At 33.7% G+C, this 25,015-nt stretch overlaps 1 protein-coding gene across 9 annotated transcripts in view; it reads right to left on the reverse strand.

Moving 5' to 3' along the window:
* The window catches only part of CCSER1 (coiled-coil serine rich protein 1), a 1,261,997-nt gene that overhangs the window by 517,549 nt on the left and 719,433 nt on the right, over positions 1-25,015 (reverse strand). Inside the window, exon 10 of one of the 9 annotated variants that reach the window (XM_079153246.1) lies at positions 9,318-10,228. The exons of 7 other annotated variants lie outside the window; for them this stretch is intronic. In XM_079153246.1, coding sequence (XP_079009372.1) covers positions 10,223-10,228 — 6 coding nt within the window. In that variant the 3' untranslated portion in view covers positions 9,318-10,222. Of the gene's footprint in view, positions 1-9,317; positions 10,229-20,541; positions 23,171-25,015 lie in introns of those variants that run through there. One more of the 9 variants, XM_079153254.1, reaches the window with a different exon arrangement.

The following is a 25,015-nucleotide window of genomic DNA, read 5'->3' on the forward strand; positions in this document are numbered from 1 at the left end:
GAAGAGATGTACTGTGACTCAAGATCAAGATGTGAATTGATTGAGGTAGGCAAGCAAGGTAGACTGCTATCAGGTGCAATAAACTGATAAGCAGGCAAAAAACAGGCCAAACTTCACCAGGATCTGTAGCTCTCTTCAATCATCTGACCATGAATCATGTTACAAGGTCCTGGGTAATGGTATCTAATGTATCTTTGGCATATTTAACCCCCATAAAGTGGGGGTGCTTGCTCTTATGTTTAGGATTAAATTGTTCAAGACCTATAAATTGTTTAGTGTAGTGCATAGTGCCTGTCATATAGTGATTTTATTTTACTTTTTACAGACTGAATTTTGATTCATTGTACACAAATTGGGTACATCTACATGAATTCTATGGTTGTACATGATGTAGATTCATACCATTTGTGTAATCATACATGTACACAGGTTAATGATGTCTGTCTCATTCCACCGTTTTTCATACACGCCCCTCATTTCCCTCTACCTAATCTAAAGTTCCTCCATTTTCTCTCACCCCCCACCCCCACTCTCATTATCTATCATCATCCATACTAAGGAAAACATTTGACCTTTGGTTTTTTGGGATTGGCTTATTTCACTTAGCATGATATTCTCCAATTCCATCCATTTACTGCAAATGCCATAATATTATTATTCTTTATAAACAAATAATATTCCATTGTGTATATTACCACAGTTTCTTTATCCATTTTAAATAAAGGAAAAAGGAAACTCAGGTTTACCATTTACTAATGGTGTGAATAATGGAAAAATTATCTTCTACAAGTCTCAGTTTCTTTCTAGTTTATTTCTAGAAATATTTACATGGTAGTTATTTGATTAGAGAAAAGAGGCTCTAACCTGTAACCAAGTGCCTAGTGTAGAGTAAGTGCTCATGAAATAGAACAATCAGCATTATTATCACCTGCTTATTAATATAGGATATTGCAATATCCCTTTTGTACAACATTCACCCTGGTGAATGCTTATCTTACCTAAGCTGCGCGATCTAGGAATTTCTAGGTCAAAAACGTGTGGCTAATAAAATTAGCAATGTTGATAGTTAGACTTATTCATTAAATATGAATTTTCCTCCTCCTACCACTGAGAGCAGAGTATATGTCCTGCTTTGTGGATCCTGGGTTTTGCTATGAAACTTGCTTTGGTCAAGGAATTTTTATCAAATGTGATGCAATGATTGTGCAGTTTGCTATGACTCTTGACCTTTGGTGAAATAGCACACTAAGAATATACCCTGGATTGCCCAAGGAAAATAAGGAAACATATACAGATGGCTAGAACCAAATCATAGACTGGAATCAAACTCAGTAAATCCCAGTGGAAACCGTGCACAGCCATAGCCAAACCAAAACCGACAAGGAAAGAAATATGTATCTATTGCCACTGAGTTTGGGGAACTTTGTTGTGTAGCACTAATGTAGCAAGATGATGAAAGAAGTGCCTCATGAGAAGATTATTAAGTGTTCAAGTAGGGGCACATAGGGTTCATTGTATATCCCAGGACCTCTCTGAGAGTTCATTCTGTATCTGGTCAAGGACATCAGGTGTGGCCATTAGGGTCTGAGGTATGTTTTTGTTGATACCTGAATTAATACCAAGGATATCTAGAAGCAAAGAAGAACTAATTCAGGGAATACTACCAGGAAATGAACAATAATAACACTAATAAACAAAAAGAATTTCAAATATTAAAGATCAATTCCAAACATAGAGTATCATATGTCATATAAAAATATGACAGCTTATGTTCTTCAAAAACAATTTTTTGAAGCTGTTTGAGGACATGTATTGTAGAAATACAGATTTTGCAAACAGGTAAAGAGAATACTAGATGTCCTTTCAGTGCAGTACTGGGATCACAGTGTGATGTACTGATTTTTTCTAATGAATCCATTTTATAATTCTGTACAAGCAAATGCTACCTTATGGATTTTACAATAAAGATGCAAATAAATTCTGTCTGATGAAGAGATAACCCCAATGATCTTATTATAACATTTTATATTGCTTATATAAAGATGCTCAGATAAATTGGAAATAATTTTAACATTTTACTCATAACCTAATTAATTAGTGTGTCACAAAATCTTTGACAGACTCATTTTATATTTGTATGTGTTGTATTTTTAACATTTTGAAAATTATACTTTAATAATCTAAAAACAAGGACAAAGACCTGTCTTAGTCATTGCTATAACAAAATGTGTAAACTGAGTGGTTTAAACAACAACCTGTTTCTCACAGTTTTGGAGATTGGGAAGTCCAAGATCTATGTCCGATGTAGCCTGCTTCCTGGTTCATAAAGGCAGTCTTTCCACCATGTCCTCGCATGGTGGGCAGAGGAAACAAGCTCTCTCAGGACACCTGATGACTTTATCCAATGTGAATTACTTCCCAAAGACTCTGCTACCAGTGCCATCACATTAGGGGCAGGGTGTTAACACAAGAATTTGGAGGAGCAGGGGTAATAAGCATTTGGTTCATGTGTTAGTTACCTTGCATTACAATGCCCAAAATACCTGACAAGAACAACTTAGAGGAGGATAAGTTTATTTAGAGCTCTTGGTGTCAGAGGTCTCAGTCCATAGACAGCCAAGTCCTTTGCTCTAGGCCCAAAGGAAGGCAGCATATCATTGACTAAAGGGCATGGTAGAGGAAATCTGCTCACTTCATGACAGTTAGGAGGCAAAGATAGGAGATGGGGGAAGGGGCTGCAGGGGACCCAGGGTACTTCCTCAGTGACCCACTTCCTCCAGCCACACACCACCTGCCTATAGCTACCATCCACTCAAACTAGGATGGACTGTTTACGTTACAGCACTCACAATCCGATCATTTCACCTCCAAACAATCCTGCATTAACACAGGAGCTTCTGGGGGACACCTCATATCCAAACCATTAACAGTTTATAACAAGGGATGTCTGTAAGGTCCCCAAATAGGACACAGCCCTGGAGGGGTCTTCAGGCCAGACTCCACTCCCCCACAACACACAACTTGCCCTAGAGTGCTAGTGCAGAAAAAAAAAAAAAAAAAATTAGCAAAACCAATTCAACATGAACTCAAGGAGAGGCACTCCAGCTGAAGGTCCCAGATAGAACACCTTACCCAAGGAGTAGTGCAGGTAGACCACATGGGATATAGCCAGAGTCACTCGCTGTGAAGAGTAAAACCTGTTACTCTGGTGTTTCTTAACTCCTTGCAGAATTCAGAAAGGGGCCATGGAAATCAACATAAAACTGGTTAGTTTATTGTAAAATTTCCATCGTTTGGATAAATGTCCCCCAAAGGCTTGGTCCCCAGGGTGGTGCTATAGGGAGGTAGTGGAACATTTAGAAGGTGTGACCTAGTTGGAGGTTCTTAGGTCATTAGGGGTGTGCCCTTGAAAAGAATCATAGGATATGGCACTTTTTTTCTCTCTCCCTCCCTCCTTTCTTTGTCTTCCTTCCTTTCTTTTTTCCTTTTCCTGGCTTGGTTATGCAAGCAGTTTGTTCTGCCACACACCCCCTACCAAAGCCATCTAGCAACCACACCAGTGACTCAAAGCAATGAATCAGCCTGATCTTGAAAGTGAACCTCTAAACTTTGAACCAAAACAAACCTTTTCTTTTTATCAACTAAATTGCCTCAGGTCTTTTTTCACATGGTAACAGAAAATTGACTAATACAAAATCTTATCAGGATAAGTTGGTATGGTAAAGATGGAGTTACTTTAACTTGTGCTTCCTTTCTATTGAGCATTTTAACTATATACCATCATAATTTTTTTGGAAAACAAAAAGATTATTTCTAATTCAGAGAAAATGGAGGGGTTTAACACATTTAATAAAATTTGATGGGTAAAATAGCACATTTTCAAAATATCTCTACATGATTCCTCAACAGTGTCTAATAGGATGCTTATAATTAAGTGCCAGAATTTTCCTAGTTAACCAAGAATCTCTTTGAAATCACTCATGTACCCTTTCAAATTGGAACACATTATCCTCTATTTTTTCTAATTATTGAATATGGCTTTTCAAGCTCCCTGAAGGTATAAATTTAAATTAGTACATTACCTTTAAGATCCAATGCAAAGGAACTACTCCTTGATCAATTTGAAAATCAATATGTGATGCCCCATTTAGCCATTATCTAAATATTTGAGTGGACACAAACAATGGTTCTCCACCAGGGGACACTGCTAATCTAAAACTCTAGAACTTAAATTTTAATGTCATGCATATCAATGACCCCTCTAGTTTTCTCAAACATTTTTCCCATTTCCCATGTTCTCTCCTCCCTGTGCTTTTGTTACTTTATGTCCCTACAATCACTTCCTACACCTCCCCCCATTTTGTTCATCTGGCAAACTGCTATTCTCTTTTTAGATTCACCTTAATTAGAAACATTAGATAGAGTCCTTGGTCTATACTTCCCTAAAAATGCCTGCCTAAATCCATAGCATAGCATGTCTTACAGTTTTCGTTAGTTGCTTATTTATGTGCTTCTATCCTTAAGAAAGTGAATTTGGAAGACAGGCATGGTGGTACACACCTGTGATCCCAGCAACCTGGCAGGCTGACACAGGAGGATCACAAGTTCAAAGCCAGTGTCAGCAATTTAGCAAGGCCCTAAGCAATTTAATGAGACCCTGTCTCAAAATTGGAAAAAAAAAAAAGATAATAATAATAGCTGGGGATGTGGCTTAGCAGTTAAGTATCCCTGGGTTCAATCAATCCACTGTACCAAAAAAAAAAAAAAAAAAAAAGAAAAGAAAAAAGCAAACAAACAAAAGAAACTGAATTTTGAAATAGGTGCAAATTCTTTTCTCTATCTCACATATAGCATCTTTCCAGAAAAGAGAAACTTCTCACCTTTTATTGAATGACGTGAAGAATAGGTAAATGAATAAAGAATAAATTATTTTAGATTTAGATTTGAGTATTTCCCCTCTATCACTGGGGATGTGAGTCCAAGAGGTTTCCTTACTTGTTCATGCTACTAATATGGCATTTCATATATAGTATTCAATTTCCTTAAAAGGTTCTTAGATATTATATCCAACTTTTTACATATGAGGAAGAAGAAACTTTGGCAAGTTAAGTAAGTTGTTGCAGATCATAGTGGGTGGGTCTTTCTTCTGCTAAAATCTGATCTGAAATCACTATATCATAATTCTTATGTAAGTTCTTATTTCACTAAAGATATACATAGGGAAATGACATTTTAGCTGTAGACAAACTTCTAAAGTACTTGGCAATTAGCAATAAACATTTTTGTTTACAGAAAATTAATTATGTTTAATTGCTCATTTTAAACAACTATTTACTAAACACCAAGGATGGGCTAGAGACTGTTCTAGGTGTACATTTTCCAGCAAACAAGAGAGACACTCTTGCTCCCAAGCCAGGAGAGACATACTAAGTGGGATGAGATAGTTGTTGGAGTGTAATGTGTTGGGGTAGTATCCTCTCTACAAACAGCTTCATCTTTTTACCCCAGTAGGCTGTTAAGTATTATCATTATCTATGTGCACCACAATGTGAAGGTTGGGTAGCACCTTGAGGGAGTGTCACTATTGGGACTTAGATTTAATGTGACTTAAAGTTTTAGCACATCTACACTTGTTTAATTTTTTTTAGTCAGTTTGCCTCATTCTGTGAGCTAATACTTCCCTACTGATTATGGATACTATAAGGAATGATTTTCCAGATCTTGTACAGGGATTAAAACAAATACAAGTGTGCCACTCTTGAGAAGTGACATAGGCCTTGTACGTTGTAGGCCTCTACATCTTTTTATTCATAGGACAAATATTATCTTCCTGTGTGTGACCATCCATTCTTATAGAAACCATAATACAGCAACTTAAAACAAATGATTGACATTCCTTCCTTCCTTAACTTTATATCAAATAGGAAAATTGAATAAACATGTATGATAGCAGTACAATAGACCATGGCAGATGCTGAGGAGAAATATTAAACAAGGAAGAAAAGCGAGACTGGGCAAAGGCAGGTAGTCAATATAGATAATAAATTATTGGTTTTGAAAAATCAAGGCTAATTCAAAGAAAAGGAAATGGAGTGCTAATACCTCCATAGCACTTCTCCTGTTCTCAAGGTTACCTGGGGAATCCAACTCCTCCCAACACATGGAGTTGCTAATAAGTACTCCCTGGTCTTACAGGTCTTCTTTTGGTCTTACAGGCAAAATAGGAAGAGGAGTTGGGGGTGGGGGTAGGGGATCGGGAGACCTGAACTGGCCCTGAGATCTATAAAGGGGCAAAAACACACTCCCTTCCATGGGCAGCAGCTCTGGGTCCTGGGTCCTCTCTGAAGAGTCTACTATCTATGTTCTATCTCTTAAATAAAACTTATTTCCTATGCTTGCCTTGGGGTTTCTCAGGTGTGTAATCTTCAACACTGGGGGAATGAGGACTCAATCTTGATTTCCAAGACCAGTATCATAAGCAAGGAATGTTTGATTGATAGATATTTACAATCTTTTCTAGGTTAAAAAAAAAAAAAAAAAAGAAAATGCTCTAAGATGTGAGGTACGGGAAGGTATCTGGTGGAATATAGTTCTAGGCAGAGGGAACAAAAACTCCAAGGCTGTACCTTTGGCACATAGGACAAAAAAAGCCAGTGTGGCAACAGCCAAGTGGGTACACAGGAGACAGAAGCCAAAAAGGGTAGAGGAGCAAATAGGGCAGGAGAGTAGCTAGGTCAAACTGAAACTATCTTTCCTTCATAGTGGCCTGGAACTTACTGGAAGGTTCTGAGCATAGTTCTCCAGCTTATCTGTGGTAAATAAATCAAAGATGAGTTAGTGGATGGGAGGAAGGAGCATCAGTCACAGCATGATTGTCAGGGACCACAACAAATTTAACTTAATATGTAACCAAACTTTATTTCACACATCATTTTAAAAACAAATTTTATTCCATTATCATAAAGCCTATGTGTAGATTTCAGAAAAATTTTAGAAGCCATATGTAAAAAGGACAAAAACTCACATAATTCTATCATAAACTGTTCAGTATAGTTAAAATATTGGTAGTTGGTGTCTTTCCTGCCTGCTTTCTCCCCTTTGGCCCCCATCTCAGTGTGTGTGTGTGTGTGTGGGTGTGTGTGTTGTGTGTGTGTGTGTGTGTGTGTGTGTGGGTGTGGGTGTGTCTGCATTTTAGAAATGCAGGCCCTCCTGTCTTCAGAGAAGTGTTTATCCTAAATATCATTTTAGTCACTGTTCAATTCTGTAAAGTAGTAGTTTTAGTCATGTCAAATATTTACCACTCAGTAATCTTTACCTTTTAATTAATGAACCTTTCCACATCAGAATGCATTTCAAAGCCATTATGAAAAAATAGTCATCACTTTTCACTGGTGGAATTTGCTTCCCTGGAGTTCATATAGAAGTGTTCACATAGAAATTGAGACTATTTCTGCCTCTTTATGTCATTCAGCCCATGTTTCCCTGGATGCCACACTAAGTGGGGGATCACTGTCTGCCTGAGCCAACCTGGGCATGATACTCAACTTACATGATCAGCTTTATCAATTACGTGAGATGAGAACTACATGAAGAACTCTTCCAGCTTCTGTGATATACCAACATGATCATATTTCATAGGATAAATATCCAGAGAGATACTGAGCAAACTATAACTTTTAATGTAAATAAAACTGAACTATATAATTAGCTAGTTTATTCTCAAAATTCAATCTGATCAAAATATTTACTACTTAAATGGTCTTATAATAAAATGTAGTTCTAAGAGAAATATATAGACATTTTATTAGTTGTCTGAAATCTTTTCCCTTTGAGGCAAGCAAGATAGATCTTATGTGGAAAATGCAGTATAGCAATACTGTGTCATATAGTCGCATATTAAGTAAGTAAATAATAAGTAAAATGAGGCCTCTAAAATATATCTCTAAAGGAGAATGTTGCAGAAATCATGACTTAGTGGAAGTATTTATCAATAAAAATTAACAAGCACTTATCAAATTGGCTAGCATTATTGAGGATATATCTGCTTTTCTGACAGGCTTCAGAGTGTAAAGATGAATTTAAGAACTTCTTCTCTTATGACGACTCTACTAAGCTTTAAAATTTTCTTCTATTGGCTAAGGAGATTACTGAAAAAAGTTATATGGATTTATAACATAAGAGATTATTTTTTATAAAACCTGTTGTTTATCTGAAGGCTTATAAGTATAAATAACTCACTGAAACCTACACTGTGTATTGAATTATTCACCACAGGATACAAAATGTGAGTCAATAAAAAACTCTCTACACACATGTATGCATTTACCTGTAAAAAATAGATACAAAAACTGTCCTCGACTAATAATGATCTACTTATAATTTTTTAATTTTATAATGTTTGTGAAAGAGTACATTCAGTAGAAAACCAGCCTTCAAATTTTGTCATTTAATCTTTTCCTGGGTTAGTGGTTCGTGGAATTAAACTCTCTTAATGCTGGGCTGTTAGAGGGAGCTGCAGCTCCCAGCCAGTCGCAGGAGCAGAGGAGGACTGCCAATGCCCTACTGGGAACTAAGTTGCTAAACTATCATGGTCTGTAGATTGGGCACATAAACTATATTTTCAGCTTAAATATTTTCAACCCATGTTGGGTTTATTAGGATTTATTTATTAGGATTTTTAAGATGAAAAACTTGGTTTCCAATATTATAATTTGCTGGCTTATATCAAAACTTTATCACAAATATAGTTAGTCATTTCATAAGTATCTCTATTTAAATCTACATATATACATAAACCTATGAAAATATATCTAAAACTGTATTAAATGCATATATGAATGTATGTATCTTTTTATGTACCAAAATGAATTCAGGTTATTTAAAATCTAATCTCCTCCCTACATTAAAAATTGTTTAACTATTATTTTGGACTAGGGTCATATACTGTGAAAGCTAAAGAGAGATAAGGGGGGAAAAAGGCAATGGAAGGTAATCTCATGAAAACAGAAGAGAGAGCAGTAAAGTAGAGGAAGCAGATCAGGGGCAGGTAAGAGAGGAAGGAAAAAGAAAACATGTTCTGAAACATTTCCATGGAGGACAATTCATGCAATGCCTTGCCAATAGTAAGTGATTAATGATTATCTATTAAATTAATATTGTTGGTAAGAAAAATTCCATGCTGTGATAAAATATTTTATTTCAATGAATCTATTCATTAAGATGACATGCTACTTTAATGAGAATTGCTTTCTTAAATTTAAGTTGAAAAATATCTTCCTTGATTTTTAAGATGAAAAACTTGGTTTCCAATATTATAATTTGCTGGCTTATATCAAAACTTTATCACAAATATAGTTAGTCATTTCATTTTGTTTCATAACTATAACAACAAAATCTAACTAGATGATAAAATTGCACACAAATATAGCACATATGGCTGTCCATATACATAGTTCACTGGAGTTATACAGAAAACCTTTGTGTAAAAAAATAACATTTAAAATATATTGTGGAACAAGATAAAAGAGGGAAAATATTAAAATGGCAACTATTTAGATGATTCTGTGACCCTTAAATTTAGAACTTAGAAAATATTATAACTCAAATCCTTCTTAGATTTCTGTTAGTGTGGGTCTGAATGGTGTTCCTAAGACAGAGTGGTGTAGTATCATCTTCTGGAGCCTAATGGGGGTGGGTAGAAGCACATGTAACAACAGTCTATAAATAAAATATAGTTCCTCAGAAACCTTGATTCAACCTTGTCACTGGAAAGTGATGGACTGAGAATAGAACTGTTCGCAGGTAACTGGGAGAAAATGACAGGCTACCCCTTGAATAATAGAGACTCATTCTAGGTCAGCTGTAGGAAGGGAACTAGAGAAATGAGTGTTTAACACATGGCAATATGTTCCCAGGCAAAAAGTAATTCTATGAGATAGTAAGCAAGTTCCTCTGTTATTTTCCTAAGAAGTATCATAAAAACATTTATTAACAGTAAAGACCTAAGCCCTGTTAAATCTACCACCTAGAGCACGGTTTCTTTGCTGTGGCACTATTAACATGTTGGGGTGAGGTGAGTTGTGTTGTGCATGTGGAATATTAAGTAACATCTCTGGTCTCTCCCCACTAAATTCCAGTAGCACCTCCCAAGTGGTGACATTCAAAAATGTCTTCATACATTGCCAAGTCTTCCCTCAGGGGTAAAATTGCCTTCTATTGAGTATCATTGCTGTAAAAAATGATAATAAAAATAATTAACATGGGGTCCCTATTTTTCCCACCGCTCCTTTTTTATAGCTTGACTTAGTATTTTCTTATCCTGCATTTGCTTTGCCACATTTAAATATTTTCAGGCTAAATCAATAAAAAGAAATTGCCTTCATTTCTGTTGATTTATGCCTCCACAAAATAAAGATCCTTTACCAATGAATTTTCTTCAAATGTGATTATATAAGTCAGCTTTGTTTCACTGTGACCAAAATACCCGACAAGAAAAACTTGAAGAAGGAAAAGGTTACTTTTGGCCTCAGAGGTTTAGTCTGTGTTGGCTGACTATATTGTTCTAGGCCAATGGAGGTGGTGGAGGAAAGCTTCTAAGCTCTTGGCAGGAAGAAGCAGTGAGAAAGTGGGAGGAGCCAAGAACAAAGCACTCCTGCAGTCACCCGTCTCCTCCAGCCACGCCCACCTTTCTACATTTACCAAGTAATCCATTCAAATTATTAATCCATCCAATTAATTAATCTGTTACTGCCATGACGGCGCTCATAATCTAATCATTTTGACTCAGCATCATTGTCTTATGCATGAGCTTTCTGGGGAAACCTCATATCCAACCATAACACTAATTTAAGTTCAAAATTATTTTTTATAATATTCTTCCCCAAACTGAAAATTCAAATAGCATTTTTATCCCTGTTCATGATAGTGTGAGGAAAAAAGGCAATATGTGTTTGTGTGTGTGTGTGTGTGTGTGTGTGTGTGTGTGTGTTTAATTAACATTCAGAAAATTCTTATTGAGAAAATTAGCCTACTATGTCCGGAGGACTTGAATATTAGGGTTCACGTAAAATGATGACATCAGTATGTCCACCCTCCTTACAATATCTAACTTCCTACTTGCAATAATAAAAACAGATTAACAATTTCAAAGCATTTAGAATAAATTACAATTTTAAATGCTCACTGAATGTCTTTAAATGTATCTCTCTGGGAAGCTAAACATCAAATTCTGTTTCTATTTGCACGAAATACCAAGAATTAATAAAACATAGTTTTTTACAACAATTCTTCAACATATTTTTTTTTCTATTTTTTTTTTATTGTAAACAAATGGGATACATGTTTCTCTGTTTGTACATGGCGTAAAGGCATACCATTTGTGTAATCATAAATTTACATAGAGTAATGTTGTTTGATTCATTCTGTTATTTTTTCCCTTCCCCCCACCCCTCCCACCCCTCTTTACCCTCTATACAGTACTTCCTTCCTCCATACTTGCCCCCCTCCCTAACCCTAACTCTAACCCTAACACTAACCCTTCCCTCCCCCCCATTATGTGTCATCCTCCACTTATTAGTGATATCATTCGTCCTTTGGCTTTTTGAGATTGGCTTATCTCACTTAGCATGATATTCTCCAATTTCATCCATTTGCCTGCAAATGCCATAAGTTTATCATTCTTTATGGCTGAGTAATATTCCATTGTATATATATACCACAGTTTCTTTATCCACTCATCAATTGAAGGGCATCTAGGTTGGTTCCACAGTCTGGCTATTGTGAATTGAGCAGCTATGAACATTGATGTGGCTGTGTCTCTGTAGTATGCTGATTTTAAGTCCTTTGGGTATAGGCCAAGGAGTGGGATAGCTGGGTCAAATGGCGGGTCCATTCCAAGTTTTCTAAGGAATCTCCACACTGCTTTCCAGAGTGGCTGCACTAATTTGCAGCCCCACCAGCAATGTATGAGTGTACCTTTCTCCCCACATCCTCGCCAACACCTGTTGTTGCTCGTATTCTTGATAATCGCCCTTCTAATTGGGGTGAGATGGAATCTTAGGGTGGTTTTGATTTGCATTTCTCTTATTACTAGAGATATTGACAAAATATATTGCTTACATTTTTTTAATCATGTTGAGCTTTTAACAAAACCTTGTGATTCTTCTACAAAATATGCCACAAGTGGAATTTGTGAAAACTTTGATAGAATATTTTACCCACATTTTCAATCTCATGAGACTTTCTTTTTTTGGTGGGGATCAGTGGGGGGGGGGGGGCGGGCAGTTACCTGGGATTGAACTCAGGGGCATTCAACCACTGAACCACATCCCCAGCCCTATTTTGTATTTTTATTTAGAGACAGGGTCTCACCTACTTGCTGAGGCTAGCTTTGCAGTCTCCACCCTCCTGCCTCAGCCTCCCAAGCCTGGCTTCTCAAGAGACATTTTATGAAAGAAAGGTAATTGGAAAAAAAAAAAAAATTCCCCACTTTTTGAAACATTCTCTATTGAAAAGAGGGGTGATGCCCTTCACAGTATTTTCTTTCCTTTTTTGGACCAAATAATTCTCTTCTCAAAGGAATTTTTGACAAACTCTTCAGTGGGAGTAATTTATTTAAAAGTAAGTCTCATTATCCCTCCTTGGAGTGCAAGACCGAAAGCTATGTGTTAAAGATGTGTTGTCATTTTCTTCTATACTTTGCTAAATAAGTAAAGCTGGGACCATGGAAAAATGAGACATTGACTCATTAACCTTTGGACATGAGGTGGTAAGCCTAAGGATTTACAATTTCAATGCTTTTGAGGAATCATACTCAAGGGTTGATTAGTGATATAAAATTTATTTATTTTCTTAATTTTTACCAATCCTGAGTAAAATAACTAGTTTAATACTCCCATTAATTCTGCTTTTTAAAAAAGTGCCTATCCTAGCATATAGAGAGCCCAATCAACAGTTACTGAGTGAAAATCACTAACAAGAAATCTCACACTGGTTTGTGATTAACATTTTCCTGAAATGGTTGCATAAGAGTGTAGGGCATAAGAGAGCACAAAAGTAGCATGTCAGTTGTTTCAATTACATGTAGAATAAACAAATACAGACTCCACCCTGCTGTCATATTGCTTTCAAGAGTACCCTGGAGTCAGCTACAAGTGGTTATCTCCATTTCCAAGATAACCAAGCTATGCAAGCTGAAACCTTGCTGATTTTAATTACTATGTATGCTTGTTAAGGGACTATAAATATATGCCTCTTGACTCTACAGTTCTACAAACAGCCTATACAGAAAACAGAGATGACTTCTTTTGTACCTTTCTGAAACTAGAGTTGTGCTAATTTGACTTGGTTTTTAAAGACTTTCTATATTTGATAATTAGTTGATATTTGAATATAGGTCCATAATTTAGTTTTATTCATTGTTTATTTGGTTGTTCTACAACAGATGTAGATAGTAATAAAAATATATTTCAGTCTCCATCAAGTTCACAGTTAGTCTTATGGAAGAAAAAATGAGATTTAAAAGATTTCAGTGTGATAGTGTAGATATGTAGAAGTAATGTAATAAAATGAAATTCAAACTCATTTATTCCCTACAGACATCAATCTATAATATAGCCATCAAAATGTTAACAAGGTTGCCTATTGTTACTCCTATTAACATGTAGCTTTATGTGGAATTTTACCAAGTAGTTTGTGTCAGAGACTCAGTATTAACCAGTTCTTCCAACACATCTCCATCCCCTTATGCAAGATCCTATAACAAGAGTATCGATCCTTTTTTGTATATTTTATACATAGGTAATCCCACCTCTCCTATTACTGTATCTGGTGGAAGGGCATGGTGTGATGATGAAGGCTTGTTCTCCGCTGTCAGATTAACATGAGGCACCCTTAGTAGTTACTGTGACATCAGGAGAGTTATTCATCATTTCTAACACCCAGATTTCCATCTGTACAGCCGAGATAGGGGTCTGGACAGGGTCTGGTTCTTAAGAGTTTCTATGTATATTAAAGGAGACATAAATGCCACAGAGTGGAATTAACAGTTATTCGGTTTTTTGTGAATGTCCAGTAACTATACAAGTACCTGGCATATAGCAGTCACTCAAATTGTATTGTATTGAGTGAAAGCAAGAAGGACAGGACAGTTATTTTACTGCAGTAAATAGCGCATTTGAACAAAACATGTAGCTGTAGATCTTTAGAGTAATCAAATGTTTACATAATGCTGCCCCTGGACCACAGTTATGATGGTAGAAATCATTATCATGCCAAGCCCACTATCTAGAACATTTTATTCTAAATTTTTAAAGTCAATATATTTTACTTATCTAAAACTGTGAAATACTTTTGAATTAAATATTTGAGTGTTTCAGTGCCATCCATTCATATTGTATAATTTTATTCTCCTAAATTTGAAATAATACTTAAATATTTGATGGAACTGAAGGATTAAGTTGGGTTGATATGAAGCATGATTGCTCACATACACAGATATCATATTTGTCCTTTCATAAGAATGTCAATAAGCAAAAATAGAAAAAGTAAATGGAGCTTATTGAAAAGAACAAAGTGTGACTGTGATACCTAAGAGGTACTTAGTATGTTATCTTTTTTTCCTCTATAAAAATATATAATAATCCTAAAAATCACTAAGCAGAAAGGTGGTCTCAAATTGTGTTAAAACATTTATATTCCTGAAATTACCACTTTAGACATGTTTTATTATGGTTGTTATAGTATTAACGTTGATTAAATCTATATATCTTGTTAGAGTTCACTCATATGTGGTTATTTGTTATGCGGTGTCACAGTTTTAGAGAAGACCCAACATCTTACCTGTTAAGAGTGAATATCTCTTAAACAAATAAAATTAATGCGACTCCAAGATTTTCTAGAAAAGTTTTGTTGAGAAGTCAAATTACACTGAATCTAATCTTCTGAATATTTTACCTATTTTTTATAATGCATAAATATTTAAGAATGGCAGAATCTATATTTTAAGACTATACATATTAATTATTGCCACATGGTAGGAATTACTATTCTCATAATTGATGGATTCATTTTAAAATTCAATTGACAAGCTCTGAAATTGTAATAACACAAAGGCTCATAATATTTCTGGTATTTATGAATTTTTATTTCATCCTGTGTGATATAATGAAGTATAAATACAAACAAAATATTGACAACAAATTAAAATGTGTATTTCTGATTAATGTCCTTATGCCATTTAACACAAATTATTTTTTATATTCGAACACGATGTTGAAAAAAAATGAATCAAAAAATGAGGATCCTAATTTCATCCATATAGTGTATGCAGATATATAGACACACATACAAATGAGAGTAAAAAGTAACTTTACAGTGATGCTAACCACATTTTGCATTCATGAATATTTAACTATTTATTTTACTTACAGTGAAAATAGTTGAATCAATGAATATAGTAGGAATCAGCAAATCGGAAGTAAATAATACATGGATTCCACTTTTCATTAAACATAAAAAGCAGCATGTTGAAACATGTAGTTTAAGAATTAAAATTCCGCCAGGCATGTTGGAGCATGCCTGAGGAAATTTTAAATTTTTTAAAAAATATATATATTTTTAGTTGTCAATGGACATTTTTGTTCACAGTTTTAAGATATTATACTTGGCACTTGAAGTCTTGAGATATTTGCAGAGGAAAACTGCGCTTAATGATAAGGCTGTAAGAAGGTAAATGACTAAAAATTTTTGCTGGAATAACATTTTTACTGTGAATTATTCTGACAAGCATAATAATATTGCTTAGATAACATATCACGGAGTATGATCTTTTATTTTAAAATAGATAACAATAGGTTGGAATAGGATTGTGGTAATACTAACAAATTCTATACAACTCATTATATGGGTCTGTTGAGTATAGGTAATAAAGAAATAGAAATTCTTGTAAATCTGGTGAATAAATTAAACATAATCTGGAAAAAACGGTCTAATATGTTTATATCATATGTCAAAAGTAGAGTTAGTTTTATGTATAAATGACATAAAAGAAGAGTATTTGTTTATAAGTTAAAAATTGATTTTTTCCGGAAAAACTATGATGGAATCAAAGGATTCTTATGTCAGTAATATACTATATATACTAAGGAATAATTTTTAAATTTTAATTAAAATCCTATTAATTCATAGAAAACATGCAACTGCAGATATTGGTGCTTTTCCATTTATATTTAATTTTCCCTTATCTGGAAATATGGTTAGTTTTCACCTCCTTACTCCCTGGAGTTAGTGAACTATGGCCATATAACCTGCTTTGTTTTGACTAAGGAAATATGAGAATAATGTGTCACTTCTGCAATTGTAAGATAAATTGTAAAATATGTGGCATTCTCTCTCCCAGAGACTCCAACATAAAAGATGAAGACTACCACATCAGTTTGAGACTTAGAGGGAATATGGAAGAGTCTTGCTTGATGGTTAGCAACAGTTACATAGCATAAGCCAGAAATAAATATTTGATGTCACAAACTACTAATATTTGGTAATTGTTCCTGCAGCATAACTAGGCTGCACTGATTTGTATAGATACTTTATTCTGTTACATCTGGGGAGGTGGGGATAGAGTATAGCTGTAAAGAATCTAAATATGGAATGCTGCTTGGATTCATGTGCTAGCTCTGAAACTACTTGTTGGACATCAGCATGGAAATTTTACCTCACTTTTCTGTGCCTTAACATTTTCAACTGTAAAGTAAAAATAACAATAGGATTTGTCTTGGAATGTTGTTTTTGTGTTTGATTATACAAATCAACACATACAAAGCACTTAGAATGCTGCTTGACATACATAGCAGCACCTAGTAAATATGAACTTCTCTTCTTTCCACCTACGAGAACTATGGTCTTTCACAGTTGCTCATGTTTAAATGTTAGTTATTACTCATAACTATCAAAATCAAGTTCGAATTTTGGTAGTTTATTTTTTGAAAAGTGACTTAACCTGGGACAATGTATATGTGATATCTCCCTATTCAACAGAATGTGTGAGACATGATAACATTAGCAGTGTTAATTTGGGGCAGATCACTTATTTGGCATTTCAGTAACCTTTGCATGCCAAAGGATATTAATAGCAGCAGCTACCTCACAGGCTTTTTATGAGGATTAAAATATTTAAAACATGTAAAACTTTGTTACCTGACAATAAGAGTCAAAAATGTTAGCTATTATTGGACTGTAGAGTGATTTAGAGAAGATGGATTCAATTATGCCTGGGGAAGCTGGGGAATATGTTGGGGAGGAGGCATATGGAACTTGGTTTTCTCCTCATATCCACAGGGTGAACGAAGAAAGAGCACTATGGGTTGAGGGCCTAATGTGATTAAAGGCATTTAGACTTGAGGGCAGAAATAACATTGTCTGTTTGTGGAACAGCAAAAGAGATAAATCAGGCTGCAAATATTGGATTCAGTTTTTCTTATATGTATTTTCTCTTATGGGAATTGTTCTACCATCTTTTTAATACATACCAAGTAGAATAAAATGAAATATAAAAGAATAGACATTTTATAACTCATTAGATAAAACTATATCTGAAAATGCCTGAGACAGGCATTTTATACTCAATAAAATATACAATAAGATATATTGTGTAACTGCAAGAAAGAAACATCATAAAGAAGGAATATACTCTATTCCAATTACCAGCATGAATTATTGCTCCAATAGGAATAATTTTGTATAAATAGCAAATGAGAAAAATATTTTTTAAATTTATTTTTAAATAAGATACCTAACATTTGAATAACTGCCTCTTCTATTGATGTAATACATCATGATACACACCTTTTTACAGTTTTCCCCAAATGAATCAATAAATTTTTATTCTTCAGAAACTGCAACTCCAGAAAGTTAGAAATAAATGAATAATGTAAAGAAAGAAACAAGATAATCATCAAGAAAAGCTATATTTTAACTCTTGGTTCAAACTGTTTTGAAGCATTCAAAATACAGAAGAGAAACCAAAAAGAATTTAGTATAGGTCAGATAAACATTATCTGTTAAATATATTCTTTACAAAGAAAGAGCAAGGAAAACTCCAGGACACTATGTCTGCCCTTCCATTCCAGAGGAACATCATTGCTGAGAGAATGGTAGAAATAGAGCAGGTAGGAAGAAAAGAGGAAAGAATTATAGCACTTGATCTTTCTCTTTCCTTCATTCTTTTTTCCTTTTTATTGTACCAGGGCTCTTTAACCACTAAGCTACATTCCCTGCCCTTTTTTTATAGTTTATTTAGAGACGATCTTGCCGATTTGCTTAGGGCCTTGCTAAGTTGCTGAGGCTAGCTCTAGATCCTCCTGCCTCAGCCTCCAGAACCACACTAGGATTACATATGAAAATTTTAATATCCGTGAAGAGCTGCTTTGAGTAATTGATTTTAGGCTCTATGGATTAATGAGCATGACTCCCTGAAAAATGTTACATGATAGGACATAAAATACAGATGTTTCACGATAAAACACCTTCTGCTGTGTGATGTAAGCTCACAAAATTCATTTGGAGATCTGACCTTTTACTTTGGAGCAGAGGTGGATGCTCAGTACAGAGGAATCCTTGCTTTGTCTGAGTTCCTTAATCTACAGTAACTTTGAGATGCTCAGTAGAACTTGACATTAGGTAAGGTCTTTGATTTGTGTGGATCTGACAATCCAGTGCTTTATTTTAGCTTACCAGGTATTCAATATTTGTTCATTAAAAACCAACAATACATTTCCAGTGTTTACACAGCATTCTGTTAGATGCTTCTTCTCACTTTTAAAATACTTCTTTAAATTTTTTTTTAAAAAATTGCTTTCTAAAGCTTACAATCAGATAAAATATTAGAACAATTATATATCGTTATGTCTATGCATATGTAAATTTTGACTCATGCTGCAAATGTACTATTGAAATTGAAAATATAGTTTTCAAGAGTTTAGACATTAATTTTCAGTATTCTCTTTTTAAAATTGATGTGGCTACAACCAAAAGGAAATCAGATGATATTTTCAAACACATACATCACAAAATAAAGTTTCATAAAAATTTTACTGGGAATAGAAATTAAGTCAGAAATCTATATTACAATATTCATTTCTTAAGAGATTACGAAACCATGGTAAAGAAATTAACATTTTTTTTCCAAATAAAGTTATTTGTTCTTTCAAGTTTACTCTGATGGTCTTCATGAAAGAGTTAAGCAGCAATTTTTTTCCAGGTCAGAAATCTTGCCAGCCTTATTAAGAAGGAAGTTCTATGAAGAGACTGAATATGAAGGTATGACATTTATTCACTCTTGCCAACCTATACATTCAAAATTTATGAGTACACATTCCTTTCAGACTCCTCATCAAAATCAAACTACTAGCTTTTCTTCCATATAGAGGTGATGGAATCCTTCAACTTTGGGGTCATATTTTTAAAAACATGGAAACTTAGAAAAAACAAACAAACCTAAATCTTAAAGGGAAGTATGGCAGCATTATATTTCCCTTGCTGCAATTATTGTTTTCCTCCATCAGAATCAAATTAGCATTCACTTGCCACTGTTTCTTCCCCAGAGTCACGAAATTTGCCCTTTCTTCCCTGAGAATGCCTACTATCTACCCCTGTCCTCCTCATCAAGTTCTTTTTTTCTAAACAAAGACAACTTTAACATGAGAAAACTCTCATTTTGTGTGCATATTTGTACATATACAGTCTGACCATGAAGTTTACAAATTAAGGATGCAAACAGCTTTCAGATAATAAAAATAGTCATCAAAAAATATCTTATTATCCTTTGGGCCTCTCTGTTGATTGACTTCTTGTAATGTGCATCCACATGCAGTAAACTGGAAAATACATGGGGTATAACTTTTAAAAAATAGAGGAAAGATAAAAGGATAGAATTAAAAAGACGCTTATATTTCTCTTCCTTTCTCCATTACACAAATCAAAATATCCAACATGTCATTTGGAACACGTAGGACCTTCCAACAGTTCTTAATTCTCATTAGTATGAAGAATGATTCTTTTGAATGGAGGAAACATATCAATCTATTCACTGACATTGGGCTTATTTTAAGTAAATACATAAAATGAAATTAACATATGTTTGAAAATGTATGCTAGTGTTACTGTTTTGTTTTTTAACATGCCAACATATCACATTGACATTTACTGTTACCAAAAAGAGCATCAAGTGAGATATAGCCTTTTTGAGGATTTTTATATGAGAAATTAAAATATGATGGAATTTTACTTGGAGAATCATACAGGGAGAAATAAGAACAAAATGAAATGTGAAAAGCATATCTATGTTAAATCTGGAGATTCCTGCTTCTCGTCATAAGTTAAATATGGAAATGAAACTGTTTCAAAATCCAATTAGGTAATTAAGAAAAATTTTGTAATTTTGAAAACTGTAGCAAGTATGACTAACATATCAAAATAACGTAATAAATATATAATAACATATATTACTTTAGAGTCTTCATTTAAAAACTTAAAACATAGCTATATGTCATGAACCTAATTGAAAGTTTTAAGAACCTACATTTGCAAATGTGGTAAAAACATTTAATGAATTTATATTTTAGGACATGACAAAATAAATATTCAAAACGAGTTAGAATAATGATAAAATATTAATGACAGTTAAACTTACTAGAAATTGTGTCCATGATTTTCCTCAAGTCCTTCTCTATTTGAATAAATAATTCCCCTATTACAAAATAACCTCCTTAACACATATATTAAAGACTTTAGTTAGGCCTAGCAGGTAGCATTCACATGGTAGATATTTATTATTGCAATTATCCATAGTCCATGAAGAATATTTTAAAGAAATTTAAACTTTAATATTATAGCATACAATATAACACATAATAAATATTTGCATATATAATCAATACATACTTTCAATTGAGTTCTACAGTCATACCCATCGACATTTTGAATTAAGAAAACAAAACAGAACCCTGACTTTTGATTTGGACAATCTATGGCTTTTTCTTGTTGGAAAAGTCATATGAACTTGAGAAGGGCACTGTACCTTTTTAAAGTCGCCTCTTTAGTTGGAAAGTCAAGTTGCCTAATCTTTTTACTTTGATTTATTGACTGTGAGAGCATTTTGGATGAAAATGTAAGCATAATCATAAAGTGTAATGTTTTTTTGATCAATAAATACTGATGACGCACTACCTGCAACCCTCAGATATATCCTGATTCCTCTCCCCTCCTTTCTAAAATAATTAACCTCAGTTTTGTTATAAGAATTATAAAAGTTCTCACATCTTTTTCTAGAAACAATAGCAATACTCATGAATCCCTGTTTTATCCATATTTTCTGTAATCACATAAATACAAAACAACATTGTAATACTTAATGAAAAATACATAATTTTAATATAATAAAATAATTATATAATAAACATCACAAGAAAATCTGAGAATATTTCCCCTAGAAATTGAAATCACTGACCCATAAGTATGCTCACTGATGTAATTCAGCATTGGTTCCAAAAGGAAGAAAGGGAGAGAGGGAGACAGAGACAAAAAGAAAGATTGAGTAGTCCAAAGAAGCAGCACTAAAATAGTTTACTGGCATCAAAAAGCAATCTTAAAATTGTACCTCTGAGGTAGTTGACTTATTTAGTTTGTACTGACAGTTTATGCTACATTGTTTTTGAGAAAAAAGTACCATTCCTGACTCACTCCTCTTGCAAATGTTTTTGTCCCTGTAGCCTATCAAAATAACTTACTTGAATTTTTTCTTCTTCTAAATAATATTGATTATTGAAATTAAACAACATCTTTACCAAGGGAGTGTTTTCCTTAAGATGATGGAGTTTTGCATTATCTTCACTTAAAAATGTCAAATGTAAAATAAGATAATAAAAAGTGAGATAAAATGAGATAAAAATAATAAACTCTAGAAAATGACTGGAGAAATAAAAAATGTGTTTGTATCTTGGATTCTAACGGATGCTTTAAGGGGTGAAATCAGCAAAAGCACATACAATATGGTTATGTAAATAACTATATTTATAGTTTTATTTAATACCATGGTTTATGTCCAGCATTTGCCTATTCATATTATGTTACATAATAACTCAAATAATTTAATAAATTGAGTATTTATGAATGTTACCATCATAAAACCATATTTCTTTCATGGTTTGTATGCGAAATAGTAAACGTGCTGTCCTATCCTTAGCTCTTCAGCTCTTCTATTGTCCTATACATTACCCACAATAGTGAGCCAGTCTTTTGAACTCTCACTGTCACTTATCCTTGCAATTGACTAACACCTTCAGAAGTGCCTTGAAGCTACCTGGCCATTTGATAACTAAAGTGAGCTATTCTAGAAAGGCAGTAAACAGGGAATACCCAGAAACTGGGGAGCAATATCAAGTCTAGGAAACAGACAGCCTTTTATGACACATTCAAGAAACATCGTTCAGCATGAGGTCAGCAGTCAATAAACATTCTTCAACTCTAATGTTATAAGTAGGGTCTTTTTTTTTTTTTCTTTTTTATTCTACGATTAGAAATAAGACTCTTCACTATGTATTCCATTTGAAAACACACTATTTTCATCTTTTGATCTTAACATAAGGGAAAAGAGGTTTCAGATAAATTAGTTATTCAGTAGGAATTGTCCCACAAAGATGGAAGAAACTAAGGCAATATTTTCAAACTAATCTAATCTGCATAAAATATATGATGAAAAAAATGAGAACTACCACCAGAGAGACAAATGATATGGATGAGAAGAATGAGCAACAATATTTACTGCCAAGTGGAATATTACATTTTAGAATATTTGCATATAGAAGTAATTTCTAAATAAAACTGTATTTTTGTTTTGAAAATAGAAGAATGAAACAGACATATTAATTGAATATTCATCAATATTTCATGTAATTATTTACAAATACAAAAGGTATGGACTATCTGGAATGCAAACATTTCTGTATCACATATTTTGAGAAATACTCAACATATAGAATGATAAAAAATTGCTTTTAATCAATATTTAATGTCACAGATTAGTAATGCATTTCTTGCGGTCAAATAATGATTTAGCCTAGCTTGAAATATGTACTGGTTTAAATAAAACTTCAGTGCATGTAGGATTCCACAGGGCCTTGAAAAGAAGAAAACAAAAAAGAAATGAATGACAAATTAATACAATGAAATGAAATTTTAAATGAAGATTTAAAACACTTAAATAAAAAAACACAGAACAACATAAAACTTCTGTTTATGACTTTTATAGTAAAAAATGGTTAATATTTGTAAAAAAATATATTAATAATATTTACAAATTCCCATCTTCCAATTAAATATATTTTACTACAGAACATAAGATGCAAAATAGAAGAGTAATTGGCAATATTTTATTTCTTTGACTTTGTAGGTTCAAAAGTAACAATTTTACTGAACTCTTTTTACTCTTCCTAATGTAAAAACTTTCAAGAAATTAAATAATTAATGGGTAAGTCTCACAAGGTTCTACTGCTATTTCTGTAAATGACTGTTGCCATTCAAAGTCTTAAATACAAAACTCCAAGAAAATTTTGATAACCTGCAGTAATTATTATTATGATCCTTGAATCACTAAACTTCATTGCAACTATAATAGGAAATTAAAACAATTCAAAATAATTCACTCCTTTTTAAAAAAGAATTCCACTTTGAAAGGTAATATGTATGAAAAGAAGTACAATATCTAAAAAGTATATAAGATGCTCCCTACTAGCATGGCATGTATAATTTTTATTGGAGAAATATAAGTGAATATAGGAAAAGATGAGTCATCCTACGTGGCAGTGGGTTGTCAGGATATGAGACATATGTGCCAATATTTTAAACTGATAAAAAATACATAGGGCTGGTAAATGTAAGAAGGTCTGTCAAATATGACTAAAAGTTGTTGAAGGAGATAAAATGGTTAAAAAAAAATAAAGTCTAAACAACTGAAACAAAAATAGTAATCTTTCATGGAGCAGTTTAAGTGGAAGCAGTTTTGTTTAAGAACAGCAGGAGATAAAAATCACATAAATAGTAAAGGGCACTGTTTTAGCAGTCATGCATGCTGGTCAGAGGAAAGTGGATTGTCTTATAAAGCTTAGTGAGACATTCTGTATGTGGGTGAGTTTAATTAGAAGCACAACATGATGTAAGCTGTGTGCTTGTGTTCATTTCTTTACAGATTTATGTGTAGTGCTCTACAGATTGGAAAAGAGCCTGTAAGAAAGAAGACAAGACTAAAACCAACGTGAGGAAGCCCTGAAGCACCTGGCACTACTGGAAGGCCATAGTTCTTGGTGACCTGATTTCCACTGTCAAGATGCTCACTGCAGTTCTGGGAACAGCAGCTGTATCACTTGTGTCCATCCCAAATGCAAGATCCTCAGAAAGGTGCTCCTGAGATTTTCCAGCCCTTCTCTTCTCCCTTCTCATAATCTCACCTTCTTGCTTACTATCTTTATGGTCCTTATCACTGTGTACAATTCTTTTGCTGGCTTCTTTGATTTTTTTTCATTGCTTGTCTACCTTCATCCACCATAATATGAGGCTTATGTAAACAGGAGATTTGCGAGTCTGTTGTTCACTGCTATACTCTCAATTCCTGGAACACTATTTTATGACTATAAATGAAGAAGGATGATATACCCAGGACTATAACTGCATATTACTCACAAAGGTAGGTGTGTATTTAAAAACCAAACACTTTCTATTTTTAAAAAATAAAAGCCTACAAAATAAAAATTATTTAAAAGATAAAAGACTACATAAACATTAAGGTGATGCCTACTATTTAGTCTCTGTCCTACACATACAATTTGAATGAATGTGAAAAATCAGAGGGAATACACCATTATATTCTTTTATGTATTTTAAAAATCAGTATGCATGGTTTCCAGTGCATTTCAAGGCTCCTACTAATCATATATTACATAATATTTTAACCCAGATCAATCTTTTA

This window comes from Sciurus vulgaris (assembly GCF_902686455.1).
Source record: "Sciurus vulgaris genome assembly, chromosome: 9".
In the NCBI taxonomy this organism is placed as follows: domain Eukaryota; kingdom Metazoa; phylum Chordata; class Mammalia; order Rodentia; family Sciuridae; genus Sciurus; species Sciurus vulgaris.